The 23,639-nt window shown below is 40.9% G+C and overlaps 2 protein-coding genes across 3 annotated transcripts in view; one reads left to right on the top strand and one right to left on the bottom strand.

The window, feature by feature from the left end:
• Positions 1–11,189, bottom strand: part of LOC141372947 (uncharacterized) — a 195,903-nt gene extending 184,714 nt beyond the window's left edge. The window contains exons 1-2 of the mRNA XM_073893526.1: positions 11,003–11,189; positions 10,306–10,899 (exon numbers count right to left, since the gene is read on the bottom strand). Coding sequence (XP_073749627.1) covers positions 10,306–10,899; positions 11,003–11,189 — 781 coding nt within the window. The remainder of the gene's footprint in view (positions 1–10,305; positions 10,900–11,002) is intronic.
• Positions 11,148–18,115, top strand: TENT5A (terminal nucleotidyltransferase 5A). 2 transcript variants are annotated; one of them, XM_025861715.2, is made up of 3 exons: positions 11,148–11,511; positions 11,694–12,237; positions 13,358–18,115. In XM_025861715.2, exons 1-3 carry the CDS (start codon positions 11,492–11,494, stop codon positions 14,132–14,134), a joined length of 1,341 nt encoding a protein of 446 aa, XP_025717500.1. In that variant the 5' UTR covers positions 11,148–11,491; the 3' UTR covers positions 14,135–18,115. The 2 variants fall into 2 exon arrangements, with proteins under 2 accessions (XP_025717500.1, XP_025717507.1); XM_025861722.2 differs by having other exon boundaries at positions 11,149–11,456.
• Positions 18,116–23,639: the final 5,524 nt, after the last annotated feature.

Here is a 23,639-nt window from a genome sequence, read left to right as displayed (position 1 = left end):
CGATGCCAGCAGACCTCAAAAGAAAGCTGGGGTAGCAATTCTTATATCAGACAAATTAGATTCTAAACTAAAGTCTGTAATTAGAGACACAGAAGGACACTATATCATTCTTAAAGGGTCTATCCAACAAGATCTAACAATTGTAAATATCTGTGCCCCCAACATGGGAGCAGCCATCTACATAAGCCAACTGTTAACCAAAATAAAGAGTCATATTGATAACAATATGTTAATTGTAGGAGACCTCAATACTCTACTCTCAGCAATGGACAGATCATCTAAGCAGAAAATCAACAAGGAAACAAGAGCTTTGAATGATACACTGGATCAGATGAACCTCATAGATATTTACAGAACATTCCACCCTAAAACAACAGAATACTCATTCTTCTCGAGTGCACATGGAACTTTCTCCAGAATAGACCACATACTGGGTCACAAATCAGGTCTCAACCGATACCAAAAGATTGAGATTATTCCCTGCATATTCTCAGACCACAATGCTTTAAAACTGGAACTCAATCACAAGAAAAAATTTGGCAGAAATTCAAACACTTGGAAGCTAAAGACCACTCTACTCAAGAATGTTTGGGTCAACCAGGAAATCAAAGAAGAACTTAAACAATTCATGGAAAGCAATGAGAACGAAAACACATCAGTCCAAAACCTGTGGGATACTGCAAAGGCGGTCCTAAGGGGGAAATACATAGCCATCCAAGTCTCACTCAAAAAAATAGAAAAATCCCGAATTCACCAACTAACTCTACACCTTAAAGAAATAGAGAAAAAGCAACAAACGATGCCTAAGCCACACATTAGAAGAGAAATAATTAAAATTAAAGCAGAGATCAGTGAATTAGAAACCAGAAACACAGATCAGATCAACGAAACTAGAAGCTGGTTCTTTGAAAGAATTAATAAGATCGATAAACCACTGGCCAGACTTATCCAAAAGAAAAGAGAAAGGACCCAAATTAATAAAATTATGAATGAAAGGGGAGAGATCACGACTAACACCAAGGAAATAGAAACAATTATTAGAATTATTATCAACAACTATATGCCAATAAACTGAGCAATCTGGATGAAATGGAGGCCTTCCTGGAAACCTTTAAGCTGCCAAGACTGAAACATGAAGAAACTGACAACCTGAATAGGCCAATAACCAGTCACAAGATTGAAGCAGTTATCAAAAACCTCCCAAAAAACAAGAGTCCAGGGCCTGATGGATTCCCTGGGGAATTCTACCAAACATTCAAAGAAGAAATAATACCAAGTCTACTGAAGCTGTTTCAAAAAATAGAAACAGAAGGAAAACTTCCAAACTCATTCTATGATGCCAGCATTTCCTTAATCCCCAAACCAGGCAAAGACCCCATCAAAAAGGAGAATTTCAGACCGATATCCCTGATGAATATGGATTCCAAAATCCTCAACAAAATCCTAGCTAATAGGATCCAACAATACATTAAAAGGATCATCCACCACAACCAAGCGGGATTTATCCCTGGGATGCAAGGGCGGTTCAGCATTCGCAAATCAATCAATGTGATAGAACACATTAATAAGAGGAGGGAGAAGAACCATATGGTCCTCTCAATTGGTGCAGAAAAAGCATTTGACACAATACAGCATCCTTTCCTGATTAAAACTCTTCAGAGTATAGGGACAGAGGGAACATTCCTCAAGTTCATAATATCCATCTATGAAAAACCCACAGCGAATATCATCCTCAATGGGGAGAAGCTGAGAGCCTTTCCCTTAAGATCATGAATATGTCAAGGATGCTCACTCTCACCACTGTTGTTCAACATAGTACTAGAAGTCCTAGCAACAGCAATCAGACAACAAAAAGAAATAAAAGGTATTCAAATTGGGAAAGAAGAAGTCAAACTCTCTCTTTTCGTAGACGACATGATACTTTATGTGGAAAACCCAAAAGACTCCACCCCCAAATCACTAGAACTCATACAGCAATTCAGTAATGTGGCAGGATACAAAATCAATGCACAGAAATCAGGTGCTTTCTTATACACTAACAACGCAACTGTAGAAAGAGAAATTAGAGAAATGATTCCATTTACAATAGCACCAAAAACCATAAGGTACCTCGGAATAAACCTAACCAAAGAGGTAAAGGATCTATACTCAAGGTACTACAGAATGCTCATGAAAGAAATTGAAGAAGACACAAAAAGACAGAAAAATACTCCATGCTCATGGATCGGAAGAATAAACATTGTTAAAATGTCTATGCTACCCAGAGCAATCTATACCTTCAGTGCCATCCCAATCGAAATTCCAATGACATTTTTCAAAGTGCTGGAACAAACAAGCCTAAAATTTGTATGGAATCAGAAAAGACCCCGAATCGCCAAGGAAATGTTGAAAAAGAAAAAGAAAGCTAGGGGCATCACGTTGCCCGATTTCAAGCTCTATTACAAAGCTGTGATCACCAAGACAGCATGGTACTGGCACAAAAACAGACATATAGACCAATGGAACAGAATAGAGAACCCAGATATGGACCCTCAACTCTATGGTCAAATAATCTTTGACAAAGAAGGAAAAAATATGCAATGGAAAAAAGACAGTCTCTTCAATAAATGGTGCTGGGAAAATTGGACAGCCACATGCAGAAGAATGAAACTCGACCATTCTCTAACACCATTCACAAAGATAAACTCAAAGTGGATGAAAGACCTCAATGTGAGACAGGAATCCATCAAAATCCTAGAGAAGAATATAGGCAGTAACCTCTTTGACATCGGTCACAGCAACTTCTTTCAAGATACATCTCCAAAAGCTAGTGAAACAAAAGCAAAAATGAACTTTTGGGACTTCATCAAGATAAAAAGCTTCTGCACAGCAAAGGAAACAGTCAACAAAACAGAGGCAACCCACAGAATGGGAGTAGGTATTTGCAAATGACACTACAGAGAAAGGGCTGGTATCTAAGATCTATAAAGAACTTCTCAAACTCAACACCCAAAAAACAAATAATCAAGTCAAAAAGTGGGCAGAAGATATGAAAAGACACTTCTCTGAAGAAAACATACAAATGGCTAACAGACATGAAAAAATGTGCATCATCATTAGCCATCAGGGAAGTTCAAATCAAAACCACATTGAGATACCACCTTACACCAGTTAGAATGGCAAAAATGGACAGGGCAAGAAACAACAAATGTTGGAGAGGTTGTGGAGAAAGGGGCACCCTCTTACACTGCTGGTGGGAATGCAAGTTGGTACAGCCACTTTGGAAAACAGTGTGGAGGTTCCTCAAAAATTTAAAAATAGAGCTACCCTATGACCCAGCAATTGCCTTCCTGGGTATTTACCCCAAAGACACAGATGTAGTGAAAAGAAGGGCCATATGCACCCCAACGTTCATAGCAGCAAAGTCTGCAATAGCCAAACTGTGGAAAGAGCTGGGATGCCCTTCAACAGATGAATGGATAAAGAAGATGTGGTTCATATATACAATGGAATACTACTCAGCCATCAGAAAGGATGACTACCCAACTTTTACATCAACATAGATGGCACTGGAGGAGAGTACGCTCAGTGAAATAAGTCAAGCAGAGAAAGTCAATTATCATATGGTTTCCCTTATTTGTGGAACATTAGAAATAGCATGGAGGACATTAGGAGAAGGAAGGGAAAATGAAGGGGGGGATCAGAGGGAGAGATGAACCATGAGAGACTATGGACTCTGAGAAACAAACAAGGTTTTAAAGGGGAGGGGGGAGAGGGGATTGGTTATCCCGGTGATGGGTATTAAGGAGGGCACATACTGCATGGAGCACTGGGTATTATATGAAAACAATGGATCGTGGATCACCACATCAAAAACTAATGATGTATTGTATGGTGACTAACATAACATAATAAAATTAAAAAAAAAAAGAATAAAAGTTATTGGGAAACTGCGTTAAGTGGAGAATAAAATAAAGTCATGCTAATTAAAAAAAAAAAATCTGTCTTCTGCTCAGGTCATAACCTCAGGATCCTGGGATTGAGCCCCTGCATTAAGCTCCCTGCTCAGCGGGGTCTGCTTCTCCCCCTCTACCCCTCCCCCTACTCATAGCTCTTTCTCTCTCTCTCAAATAAATAAGATCTTAAAAAAAAAAAAAACAAAACATTTTTGTTTAAGTGTTATTTGTTGTGTTCAGTTCCTCATATTTTCAAAGACAATGTGTATTTTGGTTAGTAATTTCTCCTAAACATCAAGATAACACTAATTATATTATTTAAATTCTAATTTCCTTCTTTGGCAGCAGAAAATTTTGAAGTAAGGGATGAAGTTAGTACAAAAAGACATTAGAAACATAGTGACGACAGAAATGTTATAAGAACAAGTTCTCTCAAATAAGGAGGTATTATTGAATCAATGTATGGTTTACCAATATGGGTAAATACACCTTCTAAAGCTGCTACAAACTCATATGGTAGTTATAGAATTTCTGATTTTGGCATATCAAAATTGTGCTAGCAAAATGGGTATATACTATTTTTAAATATCTCTAAAATTTCAAAGCTCATATAAAGGAAATCAGCTATCAGTGGAAGGAAAGAAATTAACAATCAACCGTCAGATGTATCAACATAGGTACAAGAATTGGCTGAAAAAATATCGGAATGAGCTGGCTATACTTATAAAAGATGGTCTTTTTTTCTTTTTCCCCCACAAGGTACATGAATACTTTTGACCAAATTCCTTTTAGAAAAGAGAGATAATTTATTATATTTCCCCCTTGGACCCTTCTCAAAGCTTTACAGGTACCACAAGTAAACATCAACGTTTTTTTCAGAGAAGTTGAACATTCTTCTAGTATAAACTTAAAGAAGGAAAAACCTCATAATACAAATATTACTTTAGGGAAAACGGGTTTATTTATACATATTTGGTAGTTTTTGAAAATATATGTGTATTTCTAGTTTACATTTTGCCAAACGAATGCAACTTCTGAATGTCTCTTTTGTTTCGAGTAAGGAAAATGTCTGGTCCATGGACTTACAACATTGAATGAAACGGCAAGCATTTCACCAAGATGTCAAAACAGGAAGAACTTATGGCATAATCAGCACTGATATTAGCACAAGAAAATACTGGCTAATATTTCTAATGAAAAACTATTAAAGGACAATCTATATTAATTGTGATTTTAGGAGTGATGATGTACATCTGCTTACCATATTTGTTGCTTGCACACTGAATTTCCTAAGCTCACTGATCTATGACAGTGAATAAAATTTTTATGAGCTCATAGACTTCAAATAAATATTCTTAAAAATAACACCTTAGGAAATTACATTTACAAGATGTTTAACAGTAGTGATGCTTTCATAAGACATTCACAAGTGTGAATGTAGTCTGTAGAAGTGACCCTCTGTGTAGCTAGAGGATGCCTTCACACTGAACTATTTGTTACTGATCATTTAAATCCATTCACACAGATGTAAGATTAAACAGTGTGGCTGAGAGAGAGGTGCTGGCCCATGATTAACAGTAACTGAGTCTAACTTTAACTTTTCCATAACTAGCTATATAAACTTGGGGAAAATCATCTGGCCTTTCTTCTTCTCCAAAATTAGGACTGCACATTGATCAGAATAATTTTGAAGATAAAATTAAACGTTATAGAATAAAAAGGGTCGAAAAGTTTAAAACTACAAAAGTTAACCTGTTGCTTGCTAACAAGTATGCAAGTAATAAAAAGTTGGACTGTTATTCCCAAACTAATGTACAAGTTGTATGGCTTAGGATATTTCTGGTCTTCGATAGGCCCTGAATAAAAAAACATTTATTTCCCTGAAGAAGAATGGGGAAAGTCATTCACAGCACAATTTCCCTGTGAAAAGAGGTAATTTAGGTTCCCAAGTGAGTTTTAATTTTGACATGAAGCACTTTGATTAGCTGCTGCCCTAACACTAACCAGACAGCAGGGATATCTCCAGTTTATCCTGCAATGTAGACAGCTCCATGTGCATGCTTGGAAAAGGATGCCTGTCTGTCCCTCAATGACTTCAGGAATCACTGGGCTCTGCCCTAAGGCAGTGTATCACAAAGGGGTGAGGGTGGTGGTTCAAATTCCTCACATTGCCACTGTTCTGCCTGGATTGCAAGGTGCTTCCACAGGGTCATGCCACCTTTTATGGAAGGGATCAAAGAGCAGAAGCACTGGAAGGTAGAAAAGCCAATGGAGAGAGCAGAGAGGGCTGGTGTGGAAATATCAAGAACAAAACAAGAATATGGGGAGAGACTGGCTAGACTGTTGGGGAACAGAGAAGTATTTGTCTTAACTGTAGTTTTCCGGGCTTTTCTCTCTCTCCTTCTGGGTATGAGCTTGGAGGAATCATTTCTTATGTTTGCTTCCTATCTTCTAAAACTATTTTTGAGAAGATAGGAAGCAGACAAGACAAAATGGGAAAGGTATTATTACTGCTACATGAACCTGGGGCAGACTCCACACTTCACACTGTGTTTCAGTGCGCACAGTGTTACTTTTAAGTGCTGTAAGGCTGCCAGCTTACTTGGTCTCCACTGCCATAGAGGCAGGTCACTTGTGATTGGGGAAGACACTCTCATCAGTCCAGTTAGGCCACTGGGCATTTTGGCCTTCAACAGTTGTTTCAGGATAAAACATCTTGGTCCTCAACGTTGTGTCCAATATGAATGTCCAGTACTTGGAAAGAAAGAAGGAGCAGAGTGCAGTTCCTGTTCAGTTTTAAGTATAAAAGGTAAATGAGTAGACAGGGAGAAGGCAGACTCACAGAATGAAAGGGACTAGAAGTACACACGTGAGTCTGAAGGAAGGCTCTGCCACTTCTCCCAGTTATTTAACCTTCCTCTCCTTTATTTTCTTTACCTGGAAAACAGGTATGCAATATGTAAAGCTTTGAGATTTGCAGAAAGTTTAAAAGAAAATAATGTATATAAAATACTGAGCACACTACCTGGCACATTTTAACAAACTAAATAATGATAATAATTATTAAAACCAAAATGGAATTTCTTTTTATTTCTTATTTTCACTAGATTGATAATTACTGTAACTTCTAAATCAAGATCAACTAATTATAAGTGTTTTTTTCCTCAAAAGTATACGTAAAACTTTCTTTTAAGAATTTCAGGTAGAGGGGTGCCTGGGTGGCTCAGGCGTTAAGCGTCTGCCTCCGACTCAGGTCATGGTCCCAGGGTCCTGAGATCAAGCCCCACATTGGGCTCCCTGCTTGGTGGGAAGCCTGCTTCTCCCTCTCCCACTCCCCCTGCTTGTTTCCTCTCTCGCTGTGTCTCTGTCAAATAAATAAAAAATCTTAAAAAAAAAAAAGAATTTCAGGTACTCAGCATCATATTGCCATGGATATTTTTTTCCTTTTATTTGTTTTAAAGATGTATTTATTTGTTTGAGAGAGGAGGGGGAAGAAGGGCAGAGGAAGAGAGAGATAATCCTCAAGCAGACTCCCCATTGAGCACAGAGCCCAACATGGGGCTCCAACCAGGACCCTGAGATCATGACCGGAGCCGAAATCAAGTCAGCCACTTAACTGACTGCACCACGCAAGAATTCCTTCTTTTTCTTTTTAAATGGAGAAAAGTAAGTTATATAGCAAATAGGTTCAGAAGCTGAAGACTGGGAGAAGCAACTCTGAACCTAAATTTAAATTAAGGGTAACTGTGTTGATAGATACCTAGGCTGTGAATATGTTAGGAAAGTATAGATTCTTCTCATTTGCTAATTATTTTGGCTATCTGAAAAAAAATAAATGCTTACAATTGCAAAATTTACAATTTCATGGAAGGATGAACATTTTCCCCCCAGAATGTAAATCTTATCTCAGTTTGAAGACAGGGAGAAGAGAAACAAAGAACAGATGCTTTCATTCAATAGTATGCATCAGTGGCCCCTATGAATCAGGCACATAGGAATCCAGTCAAAGCATCACCAAGGTACTGCCAAAAGCAAGATATCCCAGATGTCCTAGTGCAGGGGGTAGCAGGGTCTGGATTATGGAGATATAGAAGTTTGCCGTGACGGGGGGTAAACCAGTTGGGAAGTGGGAAATGCTTTTATAAAGGTTTAAGGAAGTGTCAGCCACAAAGCCCTGGCATTTTAAGAGGATGGGTCTTGCCCACTGCCACTAGAATTCATCTTTTTCCCAAAGCAGGGTCTCATGCATAGCAGGCCTTCCATGTCTGGCCTCATGCTCTACTTCTGCCTCTACTTTTGGGAGAGGCCATGGGAGCAGCCAGGCAGAAGGGAAGAGCTGGGCAGAGAATAGCAGTCTCCCCTTGGGAAAGGGTTCCCACCTAGAGAACTGGGCTGCAGTGGCTGTTTTCAATGCAGTGTGAAGTGTGGCTGGGGCTTTGTGTCAGAATTACACTGGCAACTTGGTAAAATGCAGATTCCCTCAGCCCCACAGAACAAAATCCTGGACATGCATGAAGTACAGGTACTCACAGCTCTGAAACTTTTTCCCCCTTCACTTTTTAGAGGAAGGGTTAGGAAAAAGTACAAAACAATTGCAGCAAAGCTAAACCCTTGCTTTTTTCCTGGTGCAGTGTACTTAATACATGATCTACCCCTTTGGCCTCCTTTTTAGAAAGGGCAGAATTCACATTGGCCTTTGAAAGAAACATTTTAACAGGTCTTTTTTTCTTTTAAATATTTTTGCCATTTATACTGGTCTCGCCTTCCAATGTGAGGATACTTGTAAACTACAGATAATCCAATTCCTGAAAATGATGGCTAAACAGCTGTCAAATGGGTTGGGTTCAAGGTCTGGCCCCATCTCTCTCTTTTTTTAAAGATTTTATTTATTTATTTGACAGAGAGAGAGAGAGACAGGGAGAGAGGGAACACAAGCAGGGGGAGTGGGAGAGGGAGAGGCAGGCTTCCCACTGAACAGGGAGCCGGATGCGGGGGCTTGATCCCAGGATTCTGGGCCGCTTAATGACTGAGCCACTCAGGCGCCCTTGGCCCCATCTCTTATTAGCCATGAAACTTGGGCAAGTCTCTTTACCTCTCAGTTTGTTTCCAAATTCCTCTGACATTAAAATACCTTCTTTTTAAATTGAAAATTAAATGAAGTTTTAGGTGTAAAGCCCTGAGGAGAGCCCAGAGGTGCTCAACAAGTTCCTGGAACCCCCACAAACCTTATCCAAATGCACTACCACCAATCTCATTCCTTATCATGGCAGTTTATACATCTATAATTCTAATTCTAATTCTCTCTTCCCTTTGTTGATAATGCCTGTCTCCTTCTTACTCGATCAACTATGGAAGTAAAACCCCACTTTTTAAGATTCAATCGAAATGACATCTCTCTTCCGGGCTTCTCTCCCAGTTCCCCTGATCCGTTAGCCCCACCATTCGTGTCAGAGCGTACTTCTCCCATAATAAAGGTAAGGCTGAACCATAATTATGTACTTGCCTGTTATGCCCACTTAGCTGGTGTGAAATGTAGTCTTATATCCTCAGCACTTAGCTTATATTCTTAGATCCTCAGCACTTAGCTTGGTGCCCGGCACGTAATAGATGGTCAAACCATAAATATACACATATGTAAGTTTTCTGAATGCCTGGACAGAATGGTAGATTCAGGATGGATAGGGAGGAATACACGTGCTTTTGTGGTCTGGGGGCTGGGCCTGTGAGAATTGCCTGGTCGTCCTAGCGTCACCCCCACCCCCACCCGTGCTAGGCCGGGCACTGAAGGATAATGGCTTCCGTCTAAGGTCCAGTCAAGTTTCTCCGCTTTGGGACACGGTTCCGCAGGGCACCGGCAGGGGGCGGCGTTGCTACGCAGCTGGATGCGCCGCGGGTAACCGTCCTCTCCCCGCCCCCTACTTGCGCGCCCACTCCCTCCCCTACCTCCCCCCCCCCCCCCCCCCCCCCCCCGGCTCCCCGGAAGGCGCGCAGCTTTGGTAACTAAGATGGGGCGGACTGTTCTTCGTCCCAGGCTGCGCGGCTCGGCTCTTGCAAGGCCCTGGGAGAGAGTCTTCAGCTTCTCCGGCGGGCGTGCTCCCCTTTGCCCCACCTCAGGGGAGTTACTCTGAGATAGTCTGGAGAGAGCAATGTGCGGCCGGAATAGATGGCCGGAAGAAAGTGGGAAGCTTTGTAGCAAACACGGTGGTGCGAGCAGGAGCGTGTGTAGGGGTAACCCTTACACTCCTTTCGCGCTGCCGAAGTGACTGAAGCTGGGTGAAGAAATTCTAATCTTTTAGACTCGTCCTTTCACGTTTCGTGAAAAACTAGATAATTTCACACTGACATCTGTATTCACTTGATAAAGGCAAACCTTTGCGTGGGACGAACGCGCTTCGCTTCCTCTGTCCCAGAGAGAACGCGCCGCGGTGCGTCCGGGCCCGCGCAGCGGCTCTTAGCGCGACACAGGGGCCGCACGCTCCTCGCGCTGCACTCCAGGACCGCGTCGCTCTCGGCCATTGGCCGCCGGTCTGCCCAGCCGCCCGACCCGCCCGGGCGTCCGCCCGGTGACGCTCCCTGGCCGACGCCGCGCTCCCGGCCCCCCGGAGCGGCTCGTGCGCACGAGTTGGACGCACGCTCGCGGCCCCGCCCCCGCGTCTCTTCGGGCTCGCCCGGAGCTCCCCGGCATTTCCCGAGGTTTCGAGAATCGAAACACAGCAAGCTTTTCCCCTCACTTGCGGAAACTTAGATGCATGGACAAGTGGACTCTGTGGTTCACACCAAAACTGGTTTTGTTGCTTAAGAAAACGGTCTAGCTTTATACGGATACGTTGTTTAAACGGGAGGTCTTGAGAAACCCCTTGAGTCCATCGTTGAGCTATGTAACTAAGCGCTGAATCGGAGAGAATTTTGTTTGGCGACTTTATGCAGTTGCGCGATTTCAGCCGTGATTCAGTTTTTAGGGCCACTTATGACTCTTGAGGCATTTTAAGTGTCTTTTTGTTGGGGAAAAAGAAAAAAGGCTTGGGCGCGGAAGACCGTCTCTAAGTCAAATATATGTACAAACACACGCACATATATTAAGTCCACACAAACAGCCACCAGCCTCGCGCTCCACGGAACGCGCAGCGCAGCCGCCTGGGCCCGCGGGGAGGGCGGGGGCGGCGCCCTATGCAGATGAAGAGGGTGTGGCGAGTGCGCTGCGCCTGGGCCCCGGAAGCGCGGAAAGGCCCAGTATAAAAAAAGTACTGAAGACATTTCCCCCGCACAACTGCTAAAGCTCCAGAGACTGTAGCGTGTGCGGTGTCGGCGGCGGCAGCTGGAGCCGCCACCTCCGGGACCACCGCAGCTGAGGCGACAGCGGCGCGGGCGGGGGCGAGGGGCGGGAGTGGCCAGAGCAGGCGGCTGGGTCTGGGAAGGACCAAGTCGCTCGCCGCGGCCGAAAGCGCACTCGCGGCTCCTAGAAGTGTTGCCGCCTCGCGGTTCCTCGCTCGCTGCGCTCCTCGAAGGGGCGGCCGCCTCCAGGTGACACAGACGGGACTCCCGCTTGCGCTTTCCAGATGCATCAGAGATACTTTTGGTGCGGGGATTCTCTGCGGGGCGCGGGGCGCGGCTGGGGACAGCGGGGTCCTGGGGAGGGAGAGTCTCTGAGGAGCCCTCGAGCCTGCGGACGAACCGGGGAGGGGGCGCGCTCTTATCTCTACGGGCCCCTGTCCGCCGCCGCGCGCCCTCACCGCGCTCCTTACCCCTTTTGGCTTTTAGGACTGACCAGGGCCAGGTGGCGTTCGGAGGGCACTTCATGGCGGAAGGCGAAGGGTATTTTGCCATGGCCGAGGACGAGCTGGCCGGCGGCGCTTACATCCCCCTGGGCGGCGACTTCGGCGGCGGCGGCGACTTCGGCGAGCACTGCTTGGACTATTGCGAAAGCCCCACGGCTCACTGCAATGTGCTGAACTGGGAGCAAGTGCAGCGGCTGGACGGTATCCTGAGCGAGACCATACCGATCCACGGGCGCGGCAACTTCCCTACGCTCGAGCTGCAGCCGAGCCTGATCGTGAAGGTGGTGCGGAGGCGCTTGGCCGAGAAGCGTATTGGCGTCCGCGACGTGCGCCTCAACGGCTCCGCCGCCAGCCACGTTCTGCACCAGGACAGCGGCCTGGGTTACAAGGACCTGGACCTCATCTTCTGCGCCGACCTGCGCGGGGAAGAGGAGTTTCAGACTGTGAAGGACGTCGTGCTGGACTGCCTGTTGGACTTCTTACCCGAAGGGGTGAACAAAGAGAAGATCACACCACTCACGCTCAAGGTAAAGCCACCCGAAATGGGCTTGGGTCCGCGCCCGGGCGAGGCTGGGGTGCGGCGGGCCGAGGGGCGTCCGTTTGAGGCCACAGACCTGCGGCTTTGACGGTTTTGGGCGTGCTTCTATATTTGGTTTTTGATTTTTTTTAACGAGTAGGCTAAGGTGCGTGGACGGTGTTGAGTGTTTTAAGTTCGCTCGTTTCTTCAGCGCCACTACTCTTCTGCTTCCTCCTCTGTTCTCCTTTCTCTTCCTTATTATTATTTTTTAACTCTTTGGCTTTCCTTGCTTGAGTCTTGTCCAGAGTAGATTCTGATTAAGTGGAAGAATGAAATGATGTAAGTCATTTTTTGAGTCATTTTATGGTGTAGTTTTTGGGGAAAGAGCAGCCTGAAGCAGGCTCCAGTCGATGGGCTTATTATTGTATTGGAAAATGTGATTAGGTTTCTCAGCTGCATGCAGCTGACTCCGTGTGTGAAGGATATGTGTGGTGCTTCTCCTGGTCGGCTCACGTGTGAAGGATATTGTGGGTACCCCCCCACACACACATACACACACACATACACACACACACTTGGCTCAAAGCGTGTTTTATACAGTTAAAATTGTATGAGGAATCAGCTTCCCAGAATGTCCTAATTTAGTTCATACTTGATTGTAATTGCAGAGTAGCCCTGGAGGGACAAGATTCTAATCTCATCAGTTGCCGCAGGGGAAGTGGAACTGGGTGACTAGGGACAAGGGTGAGAGGCAGACCAACTTAACACTGTATGCACTTTTGTCTTTTGACTATTGTGTGGATATCGTGTGAATATTCTACCTATAAGACCCTTTTCAAAAAATAACATTTCAAAAGTCAGACATGACAACAGAACCTCCTAGTACTGCGATCTGTCTGCCAAAAGCCTCAAACTATTACTTCTAGTCTCTTTCCCAGACGGTAAAACCACTCGTTAAATGCATTTTTTTTCCTGTTTTCAGAGGACTGTGTAAGACTGTAGGTAGTGTTTTGCCAAAACTTGACAAAACAAAAGGGAAGGAGCAAAATAATTCTCAACTGTGAAGATGTTTTTATTTATTTATTATTTCTTCTAGGTTTGCTCATCTTGTTTTATCTTTTAAATTGTAGGAAGCTTATGTGCAGAAAATGGTTAAAGTGTGCAATGACTCTGACCGATGGAGTCTTATATCCTTGTCAAACAACAGTGGCAAAAATGTGGAACTGAAATTTGTGGATTCCCTCCGGAGGCAGTTTGAATTTAGTGTAGATTCTTTTCAAATCAAATTAGACTCTCTTCTCCTCTTTTATGAATGTTCAGAGAACCCAATGACTGAAACATTTCACCCCACAATAATTGGTGAGAGCGTCTATGGTGATTTCCACGAAGCCTTTGATCACCTTTGTAACAAGATCATTGCCACCAGGAACCCAGAGGAAATCAGAGGGGGCGGCCTGCTTAAGTACTGCAACCTATTAGTGAGGGGCTTTAGGCCCGCCTCTGATGAGATCAAGACCCTTCAGAGGTATATGTGTTCCAGGTTTTTCATCGACTTCTCAGACATTGGAGAGCAGCAGAGGAAACTGGAGTCCTATTTGCAGAACCACTTCGTGGGATTGGAAGACCGCAAGTATGACTATCTCATGACCCTTCATGGAGTGGTGAATGAGAGTACAGTGTGCCTGATGGGACATGAAAGAAGACAGACTTTAAACCTTATCACAATGCTGGCTATCCGGGTGCTAGCTGACCAAAATGTCATCCCTAATGTGGCTAATGTCACTTGCTATTACCAGCCGGCCCCCTATGTAGCAGATGCCAACTTCAGCAATTACTACATTGCACAGGTCCAGCCAGTATTCACATGCCAGCAACAGACATACTCCACTTGGCTACCCTGCAATTAAGAATCATTTAAAAATGTCCTGTGGGGAAGCCATTTCAGACAGGATAGGGTAAATAAATAAATAGGTAAATAAGGCTGAGTGACCCAGCCCTGATTAAAGATAAGTTTTGTGCAATGATGATCTGCTCCTAGTTTTAAGCTTGGCAAAGCTTGTGGATCTTTTCATCGGTTTGGGAGCATGATCTCGAAACAACCCTCCTTACCCACCAACCCTCTCACCTGTTCCTCCTACCCAGTTGGATTCTATCCTGAAACAAAAGAGACCTGTCATTAAAAGCAACCAGGTTCTCCTAAAATAACAAGGGAAAAAAAATGCTTGATGACAATATGGGTTTGCAGTACTTGCTCCCGTAGCTTTGCCATAGGAAAAAAAAAATGGAGAGTTTCTTATAAAGTGGAATTTACAAAAGGGAAAATACAGAGGAAAAAAGATCTTACCCCAACCTAATTATCATTTCAGAAGTTCAGATAGTAACAATAATGGAAGAAAAGGGACTCCAATGTTGGGATTACTATCTGAGACTTGTAGCAAGTGCTTTCTGTGGAACTATCCTATTAACGCTAACAGAAACAGCTTGCTCCAAATGAACAGTAGTAGGTTGGTGCAGTTCTCATATAACAAACAGCAGAACTTAATGATGACACAATCCATTATTTCCAGCTGTGTGCATAGCTTGCATTTTTAAAATATGAAAATGCAAGCAAAAACAGCTGTAGCAAAGAAAGTATGCTCAAGGACCAAAGATTTAACAGATAAAAATACCCAAGTAGAAGAGATATAGTAGAATATATAAAGAGTTAACTATATTTGTTACACACCAATAAACATCAAAGTGCCTGTTGCCTTCTGAAAATATGAAGTGGAAAAATTTTATGGTTTAATGATTATTTTATTTTATCAGGGACTCAAGAAGAAAATAAAACAATATATAAGCTTGTGAATGGTGGAGGAAATGCCCTATTTTTTCTTGGCAAATACTTGTATAAAGTTAACATTGTTGGTGTGATATTATCATAGGTACATGTGTATGTGTGTACATGATGTGTATATATATATATACACATATCAAATATGTCTGAGATATGTATATATATATATATACAATACATTGACTATGGTCTAGAATAATGTAGCAAATAGAAAATGTTTAAATACTGTGTGCTTTTATGTTTTCAACAGGATGACATGAGACGTGGGCATATTGCAGTGATGAGTTAAAACCCACATCTAAAAAATTAAAGCAAATGAAGGAGGAAAACAATTAATATATTTGATAGGAAGAGCAGAGATTATACATTTCTAGTGACTTTTTTTTCCTTTTTTTTTTTGTGAGCCATAGAATTCTACAAATGGGAGAATATTTGTTTGGCAGAGCACTCTTTTTGTACTGAACTGCCATTTTGAAAGGAACCCTTTTATTTTGTGTAATACTTGCATGCCTCCATGGTGTATAATCCAGTGGATCATGGATCAGTGATAGTCCATTTAAATCCCTGACTGCTAATAAAATTTCTGGTGATTTGAACACTACTTATTAATATTTAAATGAATTTTTTAATGAATGCATTCTGCATTCCAGGACCACTAGAATTTAGTAAATGTGAAATGACCCTTTTTAAAGAGTATTTGCACAATTGCTTAAAATTTATATATGAGATATATATTATATATAAAATTTTATAAATTCATGCTAATATGAAACACATTAGATCTGGTTGTCACACTGCATTTAAATATTTAGTACTGTACTTTAAATTCAGTCACTTTGCATTGAGTCAGATCCAACTTTATTTCTCTTTCCCAAGAGACCAGTTAAACCTTTGTGAAATGAACTAGCATTACCATTTAGTTCCATGACAGCTAATCCTAAAACCATTCCTTCTCCCAACTCTTAATTCCTTTGGACACTGGTCTCTGAAAATGCATTTGTTAAAAACAAAACTAACACATGCAGAACTTCCCTTTGTATTGTGAAATAACCACATAATTCCTACCAACTCTAGTGGATGATTGCTTACTATGATGATTCCTCTGAAGAACCTAACCAGATTTTTGTCATCAAGAGTTCAAGAGGGATTGGGGAAGAAAATTGCATCATCCTTTTGGCAGTGTCATTTGTTTGCTATCTAGGCATCACTCAGATGCTCAATTGTAGGTTAATCCATCTGAAACTACCTTTTGCACATCTTTCTTTGAAGCCTTAACAGGAACTTGATGGGTTTGCTGTAGCAGCTTCCCTGTGAATTCTGTCTGAGCTGTAACAGCTACTGCACTGCCACTCACTGTTTCCTAGGGAACTCTTCTCCCATGTTGGCTCATTCTCCCTCACTCCAGCCCTGGGATTGAAAATTAATTGTGAATTCCCAGGAAATATTCCATTTGCAGATTAAGCCTGATACTTAACTGTCAGACGCCAGAACTCCGCCTGCTTACCTGTTGGGAGTTTTCTAAAAGAAAACTAAGGAAATACTTGGGAACATAGGAGCAGATGGTTGATCTACCTTCTTCCTTCTCATCCTAACTCTTGACAAGTGAGTCGTCCACTATATTAAAAAGAATCTGGAGATCTCTGGCTCTGGCATAGCAACAATCTGCTGTTAATTTATGACACGGATTTTTGTTTGGAGAGGCCTTATTTGAAAATATACTTTTCATTTATTTTCTGAAATATTTATGTTCTTGCTTATTCCAGGGTTGGTAACATAGTTGGAAGTGCCAACACCTGACATTCAGATAGAACAGGCTATGCTCAAGACAACCTTCAGCAGTACTTTAAAACTTATATAATTTATTTCTCTTTTGTATGTACTATAGTCTTGTGCATATGTAGTTGAACAAACAGTGGAATATATGTCTCTCTTTGTGGTTGTGTAACCTAAAAGTTTGAATGTCTGATGAGAGAGAGCCATGTGTATCGGTCAGAGAAAAGAAGAGCTCTCAACTCCTGATTAGTGCCTGTGATTTGCTTGCTTTTGTGTGTATCTGGCCTTGTGTGCTGTTAACTTTAAAACAGGAAGAAGTTTTATCTTTTGGAGGCTCTTCTCACCTGTCCAGTTTGGCATGTCAGAGAACATTTGACCTGTGACCATGCCCTTTTAAAAAGTTGATATGCAGTAAATCTGGTTGCCTCAAGAAGTCCTACATTGAGATGGACTTTTCCCTTCTTGAAGTGCGGTCAAGTAGCTGCTCACTTTGGTAGTGGGTGGACTATTTTAATGTGGCTCCAAACGATGCAAGGATGGAAGAATATCTGTAAGCCAAGCCATGGAAGAAACACACACACACAAAAAAGTGAACATGCTGTTTTTGTCACCCCTTTCTGTTAGCTTATCGTTGGTTGCTTTACTGTGCATAAAGTTGTTTTCAATGCAGTGCTTGTCAAATAAATATTGTGAACTATTTTGTAAATGAAATGTATTATGTTGAAAGCTGTCAGTTCAAAAATAAGCTTTCTTTGTTGTTTGAAGACAAAGCATATTAGATGAAACCAAAAAGTAAAAAAAAAAAAAAATCGTATATAGCACCTATTTGAATATAATCTTTCTTTAAGATTTCTTATAGCATAGCCTTTTCAGTGCCAAGAAAGAATCTCTGTAATATTTTGTTGTAATAATGGCTTGCTAACAAAATACATGGTAAAAGTACAAAGTTGGAAGATGTCAAGGTAACTTGGCAAAACTTGCTGCAAAGCCTTGCAGAATGGAGGAGGCTCTGCCCGCTGGCTGTCTCTCTCTCCAACCTCTCTACAACCATTGCCTGCTCTGAGATGTCCTACTGCAGCAAGCTGCACCTTGGGTCACTCTTTTGGAATATTTTGACTTCAGACTATGTCACAGGCAGAAAAGGAGTTGATGGAGAATGTACTCTTAAAAACTGACATGTTTGAATCAGTGCTAGAGGGAACAGATTGTGAATTTTGTTTACAGCATCCAATATTTGGATTTTTTTTTCTTGTAAATAAAAAGAAGTTATTTTTTTCTATTGATTTGTGTCTTTTATCTTTGGTGTCTGTTCTGGCTAAAGACTGTGTCCTCTGAGTCCCAGCTTGAGTCCACAAGAAAAGACAAGGCAATATTTGGAAAAAGTTTTGCAAATTTTTTATTACAGTACAATACATTGAAATATTCAGCTTTCAGCCAGTCTATCTCTCACTAGCTCAATTAGCTCCGAAAGAGTCTAGCTAATGGGTGCCAAACTTTTTTATCTGGATATGAACTTAGCAGTGTTAACCAATCTGGGAGTCAGACCTATTTTCTACCATCACTAGAGACTCATGGCTCTGGATTACAGAGCTTCAGTAACCTTAAGTGGGCCTTGGTTTTCATGAGTAGCCCAAGTGGTGTGATTCAATCATCAGTGGTTGTTTATAGTCTGAGGCTTTATAATATTATCCAGAAGTGTTTACATTCTGAATTGGGAGAAGGGGAATAAGAACTGGAAGCTGGTAATTGGAAGAGGAAGTGGAAGGAAGAGCAATCATAGGATCCAGTGGGTTATACTTTGTGTGTGTGCAAGTGTTGGGTGCAAAGAAACCACCCTTTTGACTAACATTCAACATAATCTCACCTATTCGGATCACCAGGGGCATACATTTATTTATTAATTAAATTTTTTTTCTTCATGTAATTTTGGGGACTTTCTCTACTAGTAGCATGAGAATTTGGTAAGCCTAGGCTATTACAGGACATATTTGTGGTTTTTAAAACCATTTAAAGTCCTGATGTTGGATAGAATGCATGCTTGACACTGCATCTATGAAAGAGCCACTCCTGGTATTAAAATGCAGCTTCCCTCACATATACATCATAAAAAATACAAGGCGGTTATTTGGTTTGATAATGGTATTTGTGTGTCATTTTCTTCCTTTGTTTCAACCTCTTCATCCTATAACTAGTCTCTCACATGTCTGTGGTCGTCATATAATTCTTTCTAAGCAAGGGTTGAATAAGGACAGTGTATATTAAGCTCCTCCTAGACTTAGATACACCCTGCTATTTCTAGTTGAATTACCAGGCTGCACCTAGCTAAGCCTGGTTAGAAGTAACCCACCCTTTCTTATCTTAGGAAGCTCATTTCCCAACCATTCTGTTCCTTTCAGGAGAAAAACAAAAATTAATACCCAAAAAAACAAAAAACAAGGAAATTAAAATCAGTCCTTAAATATAAAGTAAAATAAGAACTGTTAAAATCATCAAATACTTCAGAAATTTAACTAATTTCCTTTTTGAACCAAGTTTGGAATAAATGATACGAATGCCCTTCAGTCTAATGGCAAATACATTCAGGTAGAGATGAAGAAGAGAAATGATTTTAAAATGACAGTGGCTTTCACCTATCAAGGACCAGTTTTTGCCTTCTAATGCCGTGCTCCAAAAAAGGAACCAGGTCTCCCTGGATGAATCTAGGGCTGCAGCAACGAAGATACCAAAGGAAGCTGGAGAATCCATCTTGTAGTCCAGAAAGCAATGATGTGCAAAAAAAAAAAAAAGCAAAAAAATTAAAAACCACAATGATTCAGGGCATGTCAAAACAGTACAAGAGCCAACTGAAAGTTTCAGTGGCCAAAGCTGGAACAATTTGAGCAACAAAATAAATAAGTAGTATTGGATTATAACCCAAAGTATAAAGTATCCATGAGTTCACACAGACAGAAAAAATGATTGGTTGGATAAATAGGGCAAAGAGACAAATACCATGTGCAGAATTCCAAATAATCTGTGTAGATTCTGCCCCCTCAAGGAGATGGAGCTTAAAGCCCTACCTCTTAAAGCCCTACCTCTTCCTTGCAAAGTGCACAGTATGGAAAAGGGTGAAAAAACTGTGCTTTTTTCTGTGATGAAAATGGCACTTCATCTCTGTGGTCTTCCTCCCCCAAAACCCATAACCTCTGTCTAATGAGAAAAGCATTAGACAAATATAAATGGAGAGGAATTCCATAAAATATCAGACTAGTACTCCTTAAACCATCCAAACAAGGAAAATCTGAGAACTCCCACAGCCACGAGAAGACTAGGGAGACAGGGCAATTAAATGTAATGTGGTATTCTGGAGGGGATCCTGGAACAGAAAAGGACATTAGGTAAAACCTAAGGAAATTTGAATAAAGCATTATTGAAATAATACTGTTTCAATATCAGTTTATTAGGTATGACAAATGTATCATGGGACATTAAACAATGGGGAAAGTGGGTGTTGGATGTGGGGAACTCTGTACTATCTTCACAAATAATCTGTAAATCTAAAACTATTTTCAAAAGTTTATTTAAAAATGAAGACGGAGTAGACTCTTCCTTGGTATTTCTAGGGAAGTGACTCCATTTGGAAAAATAATAGTGAATAGTGAATTTTATTTTTTTAATGTCTTCTGCATTTAGAGTATTAGGATAGCATGTGAAGGAGTAAAAATAAAGTGATGTGTTTTACTTTGAAGTTTTAGAGAAGCTTTACCTACAAGTTTTAGAGAAAAGGAAGAAGTTCAAGAGAGCTTCCTTATAGGCTGTGTTTTCCTATAGAATAGTAGGAGGAATTCATATTACCCTAGAATTTTAAGGGAGAACAATACTAAATATAACTACAAACCATTGTGTAGATATTTATAAACATGGAGTTCTAAAGTGAGCAAGGGGCTAAACTTTCATAGCTCAAATAAAGAGAAGACCCTGGAAAATTGTTCAGCAACTCTTTGCAAGGGAGTAAGTGATAATTTTTGTTAAATGCCAGGGGAGGCTAATATTTAGGGGAGTGTTGAAATGAATTATTATTTAATGTAAATAACCACTTGCAAAATTTATCAGCTTACCTAAGCTACTCTTTCAGCCTATCAGGTTTCTTAAAGTACTGGGACACCTGTTTTTTTTTTTTTTTTATTTTCTCAACTCAATCACTGGCATTAGAAATAGTTAAAAATACAGTTTTAAAAAGTAAATACCTTTAAATTAAAAACGTTCATAATTCCAGCTTAGTTGTTTATGAAGTTAGGACAAGGCCCGTGCTTTTGTGCTTAGGGACATGGAGCACCCTGAATAGGAATTTATGAGTATGGGGCTAAGTTATTTCTAACCTCCATAATGGAAAGTTCCCTTCAGGATCCCCTTCTGAAACTATTGATTTTCCAGCACAGTGTGTACTTATCAGTAATGCCAAGATTTTGTGGCATCATCTGGCCATGTCATTAGAAAACGGTTGAAACCCTATTCTTTTATTTCTTTTTTCTTTTTTTTTTTTTTTTTAGCAAAATTCAACATAACAAACTATACTAGGCACCGTGGATAATGCCATTCTATCAATTAATACCAAATTGCATATGCTCTGGAGTTTCTTCTGTATTTCTTTAAGTAAGGTCAAAAAGAACATAGGTCATTTGCTTTTCATCTTAAAAGGGAATAATTAAAAACTATTAAAATATCTGTATTTTAGATTTCAATTATCAGAGAAAAGAAGAGAAATTTAATCAGGTTCAAGGCCTAATGGCTGAAAATACAGTTGCCAGATCTTATCAATAAAAATACAGGATGCATAGTTAAATTTGAAATTCAAGTAAGCAATGAAAAATTTTTAAGCGTGTTCCATGCAATATTTTGGACATACTTATACTAAAACTTACCCGTGTTTATCTGAAATTCAAATGAAGTGGGAGTCCTATATTTTATCAAGCAACCCTGTAATCTGTATAGGATTACAAAATAAGGCTGAAAAGTTTTTCTACTACAGTTTGATTCAAGGGCACTTTATACCTTAATATCTAACTCTAGGTACCGTTAAACACTGCATTCTCAGAGTACCCATAGCAGCAAACCGTTTGAGACATGGTTCATTAAGTATTTGCTGAATGCCTTTTGTGTGTTTAGCCTTGTGCTGGATTCTGAGACCCAAAAAGAAGTGAAAGACCTGGTCTATTGCCGTGTAGAAGGCTAGATTCCACCCACAAGTAGAACTTCCTTGCTGAAAATTAATTTTTCAGCTACCCTGGGGTTAATTACTCACAAGGCTTAGCTCTGCATGGGGTACCATAAAGAGTACTGTGGACTAATGGAGAGTCTAGATGAAGGTAATAGTCCTTGAAATGTGCCTTCTCAGGAGCTCACAGGGCTGAACTCCCCACAGGTAGCCCCATTATAGACAGGCACTGGCTATTTGCTTGTTTTGCAGCAAAGGTTATGTGTAGACGTTTTGCAAATTCTGCTGAAGGAAGCGCAAATTCTCCCTGAAGTTCTGGACATTTGCATTCTCTTTTCAAAAGGACTGTAAAAATCTTTAGAACTTAACTAAAATGCACCTTGAAATTTTATTACCCTATAATCCTGTTTGCTGCAGTGCATTAAAATTCCCTTGAATGTTTCTTACGTAACCACTTCTGGTTAACTGTCATCTTGAAGTTATTACAATTTAGTTTTTCCTGCTTTTTCCAGAGCTGTGACAGTCCCTTTCTCCGATGCTTGAAATGTACCAAAAGCACCTTGCACCCCAGACCTTACCCCCTCCGCATTTGTGTAAAACCAGTTGTGTTTTCATTCTGAGTACTTATTTAGTCAGGGTAGAGATCTTATTTAAAGAGCATTTATAACCGTAACTGATTGTTTATGTGCTCCCTTGGAATGCATGGGGTAGGAGAAATCTGTAGCTTTCGCCATCATCAAAACATTTAATAAATACTTTCTCTTGCCTTTGGCTTGATACTCACTGAAGATTTACAAGGAGTTGTACAAAACTGGCTTCTTTTCACTGGCAGATTTAATTGAAAAGCGACACAAGGATATGAACAAACAAACAAAACACAAAGCAGCAGTGAAATTAAGAAATTTGCCAAAGTATGAGCAGCCAAACTCATTTCCACTTTAGAGCATCTGCTGATTGTTCCATCTCCTTGGAAATCTCTTCCTCCAGACTTTTGCATCTCTTGCTCCCTCACTTTATTATTATTTATTATTAATTTTGTTGTTGCTGTTGAAATGTTACTACCTCATATTTTCCCTGATCCTCTACTTAAAAACAGAATTTCCCCTCCAATGTTTTTACCAAGTTATTCTCTAGAGCCTTTATACTAATTTTAGATGTCTATTACCATTACACTTGTCCCTACCTGAAACTGTATTATAAACTAATTTGTTTATAGTTTATTTGTCACCATAGAAAGAAATTCCATAAAGGCAAAGACTTTGTCTAATTACTACTGTGTTCTTTGTGTCTGAAATAGTGCCGGCTACATGGGAAGTGCTTGTTAAATTTTGGTGAGTGATGAATGAATGAGTCCCATTTGGTTCAAGATGAGAGGTTAGGTGAAATATCTCATTGGGAAAATGTTAAAGAAGTTGTAGAAAGAGTGAAGAGTAACCAGGAGCACTGTGAAAATAGGAACAAGATCTCGGAGGTTGCCTGCTCTTTGAAAGGGCACAGATGAGGACCCCGGTGGAGACATTCCCATCTTGAAGCACATTAGGAGCACGAAACAATAGGAGAGAAATGGTTTCACTGGGATTCTTAAGGCAGGAGTGTTCAAACCTCTGAG

This window comes from Callorhinus ursinus, unplaced genomic scaffold (assembly GCF_003265705.2).
Source record: "Callorhinus ursinus isolate GAN/ISIS: 27379988/994484 unplaced genomic scaffold, GSC_fseal_2.0 scaffold6, whole genome shotgun sequence".
Lineage (NCBI taxonomy): Eukaryota > Metazoa > Chordata > Mammalia > Carnivora > Otariidae > Callorhinus > Callorhinus ursinus.
Note: the sequence above shows the minus strand (reverse complement) of the source record. Positions and strands in the feature narration are given on the sequence as shown.

Excerpts from the sequence above, each read along its gene's own strand:
- TENT5A (XM_025861715.2), top strand. The coding sequence starts at position 11,492 with ATGCATCAGAGATACTTTTG. Across the intron at positions 11,512-11,693 it reads ATGCATCAGAGATACTTTTG|GACTGACCAGGGCCAGGTGG; the intron begins GTGCGGGGATTC and ends TTTGGCTTTTAG. Across the intron at positions 12,238-13,357 it reads TCACACCACTCACGCTCAAG|GAAGCTTATGTGCAGAAAAT; the intron begins GTAAAGCCACCC and ends TTTAAATTGTAG.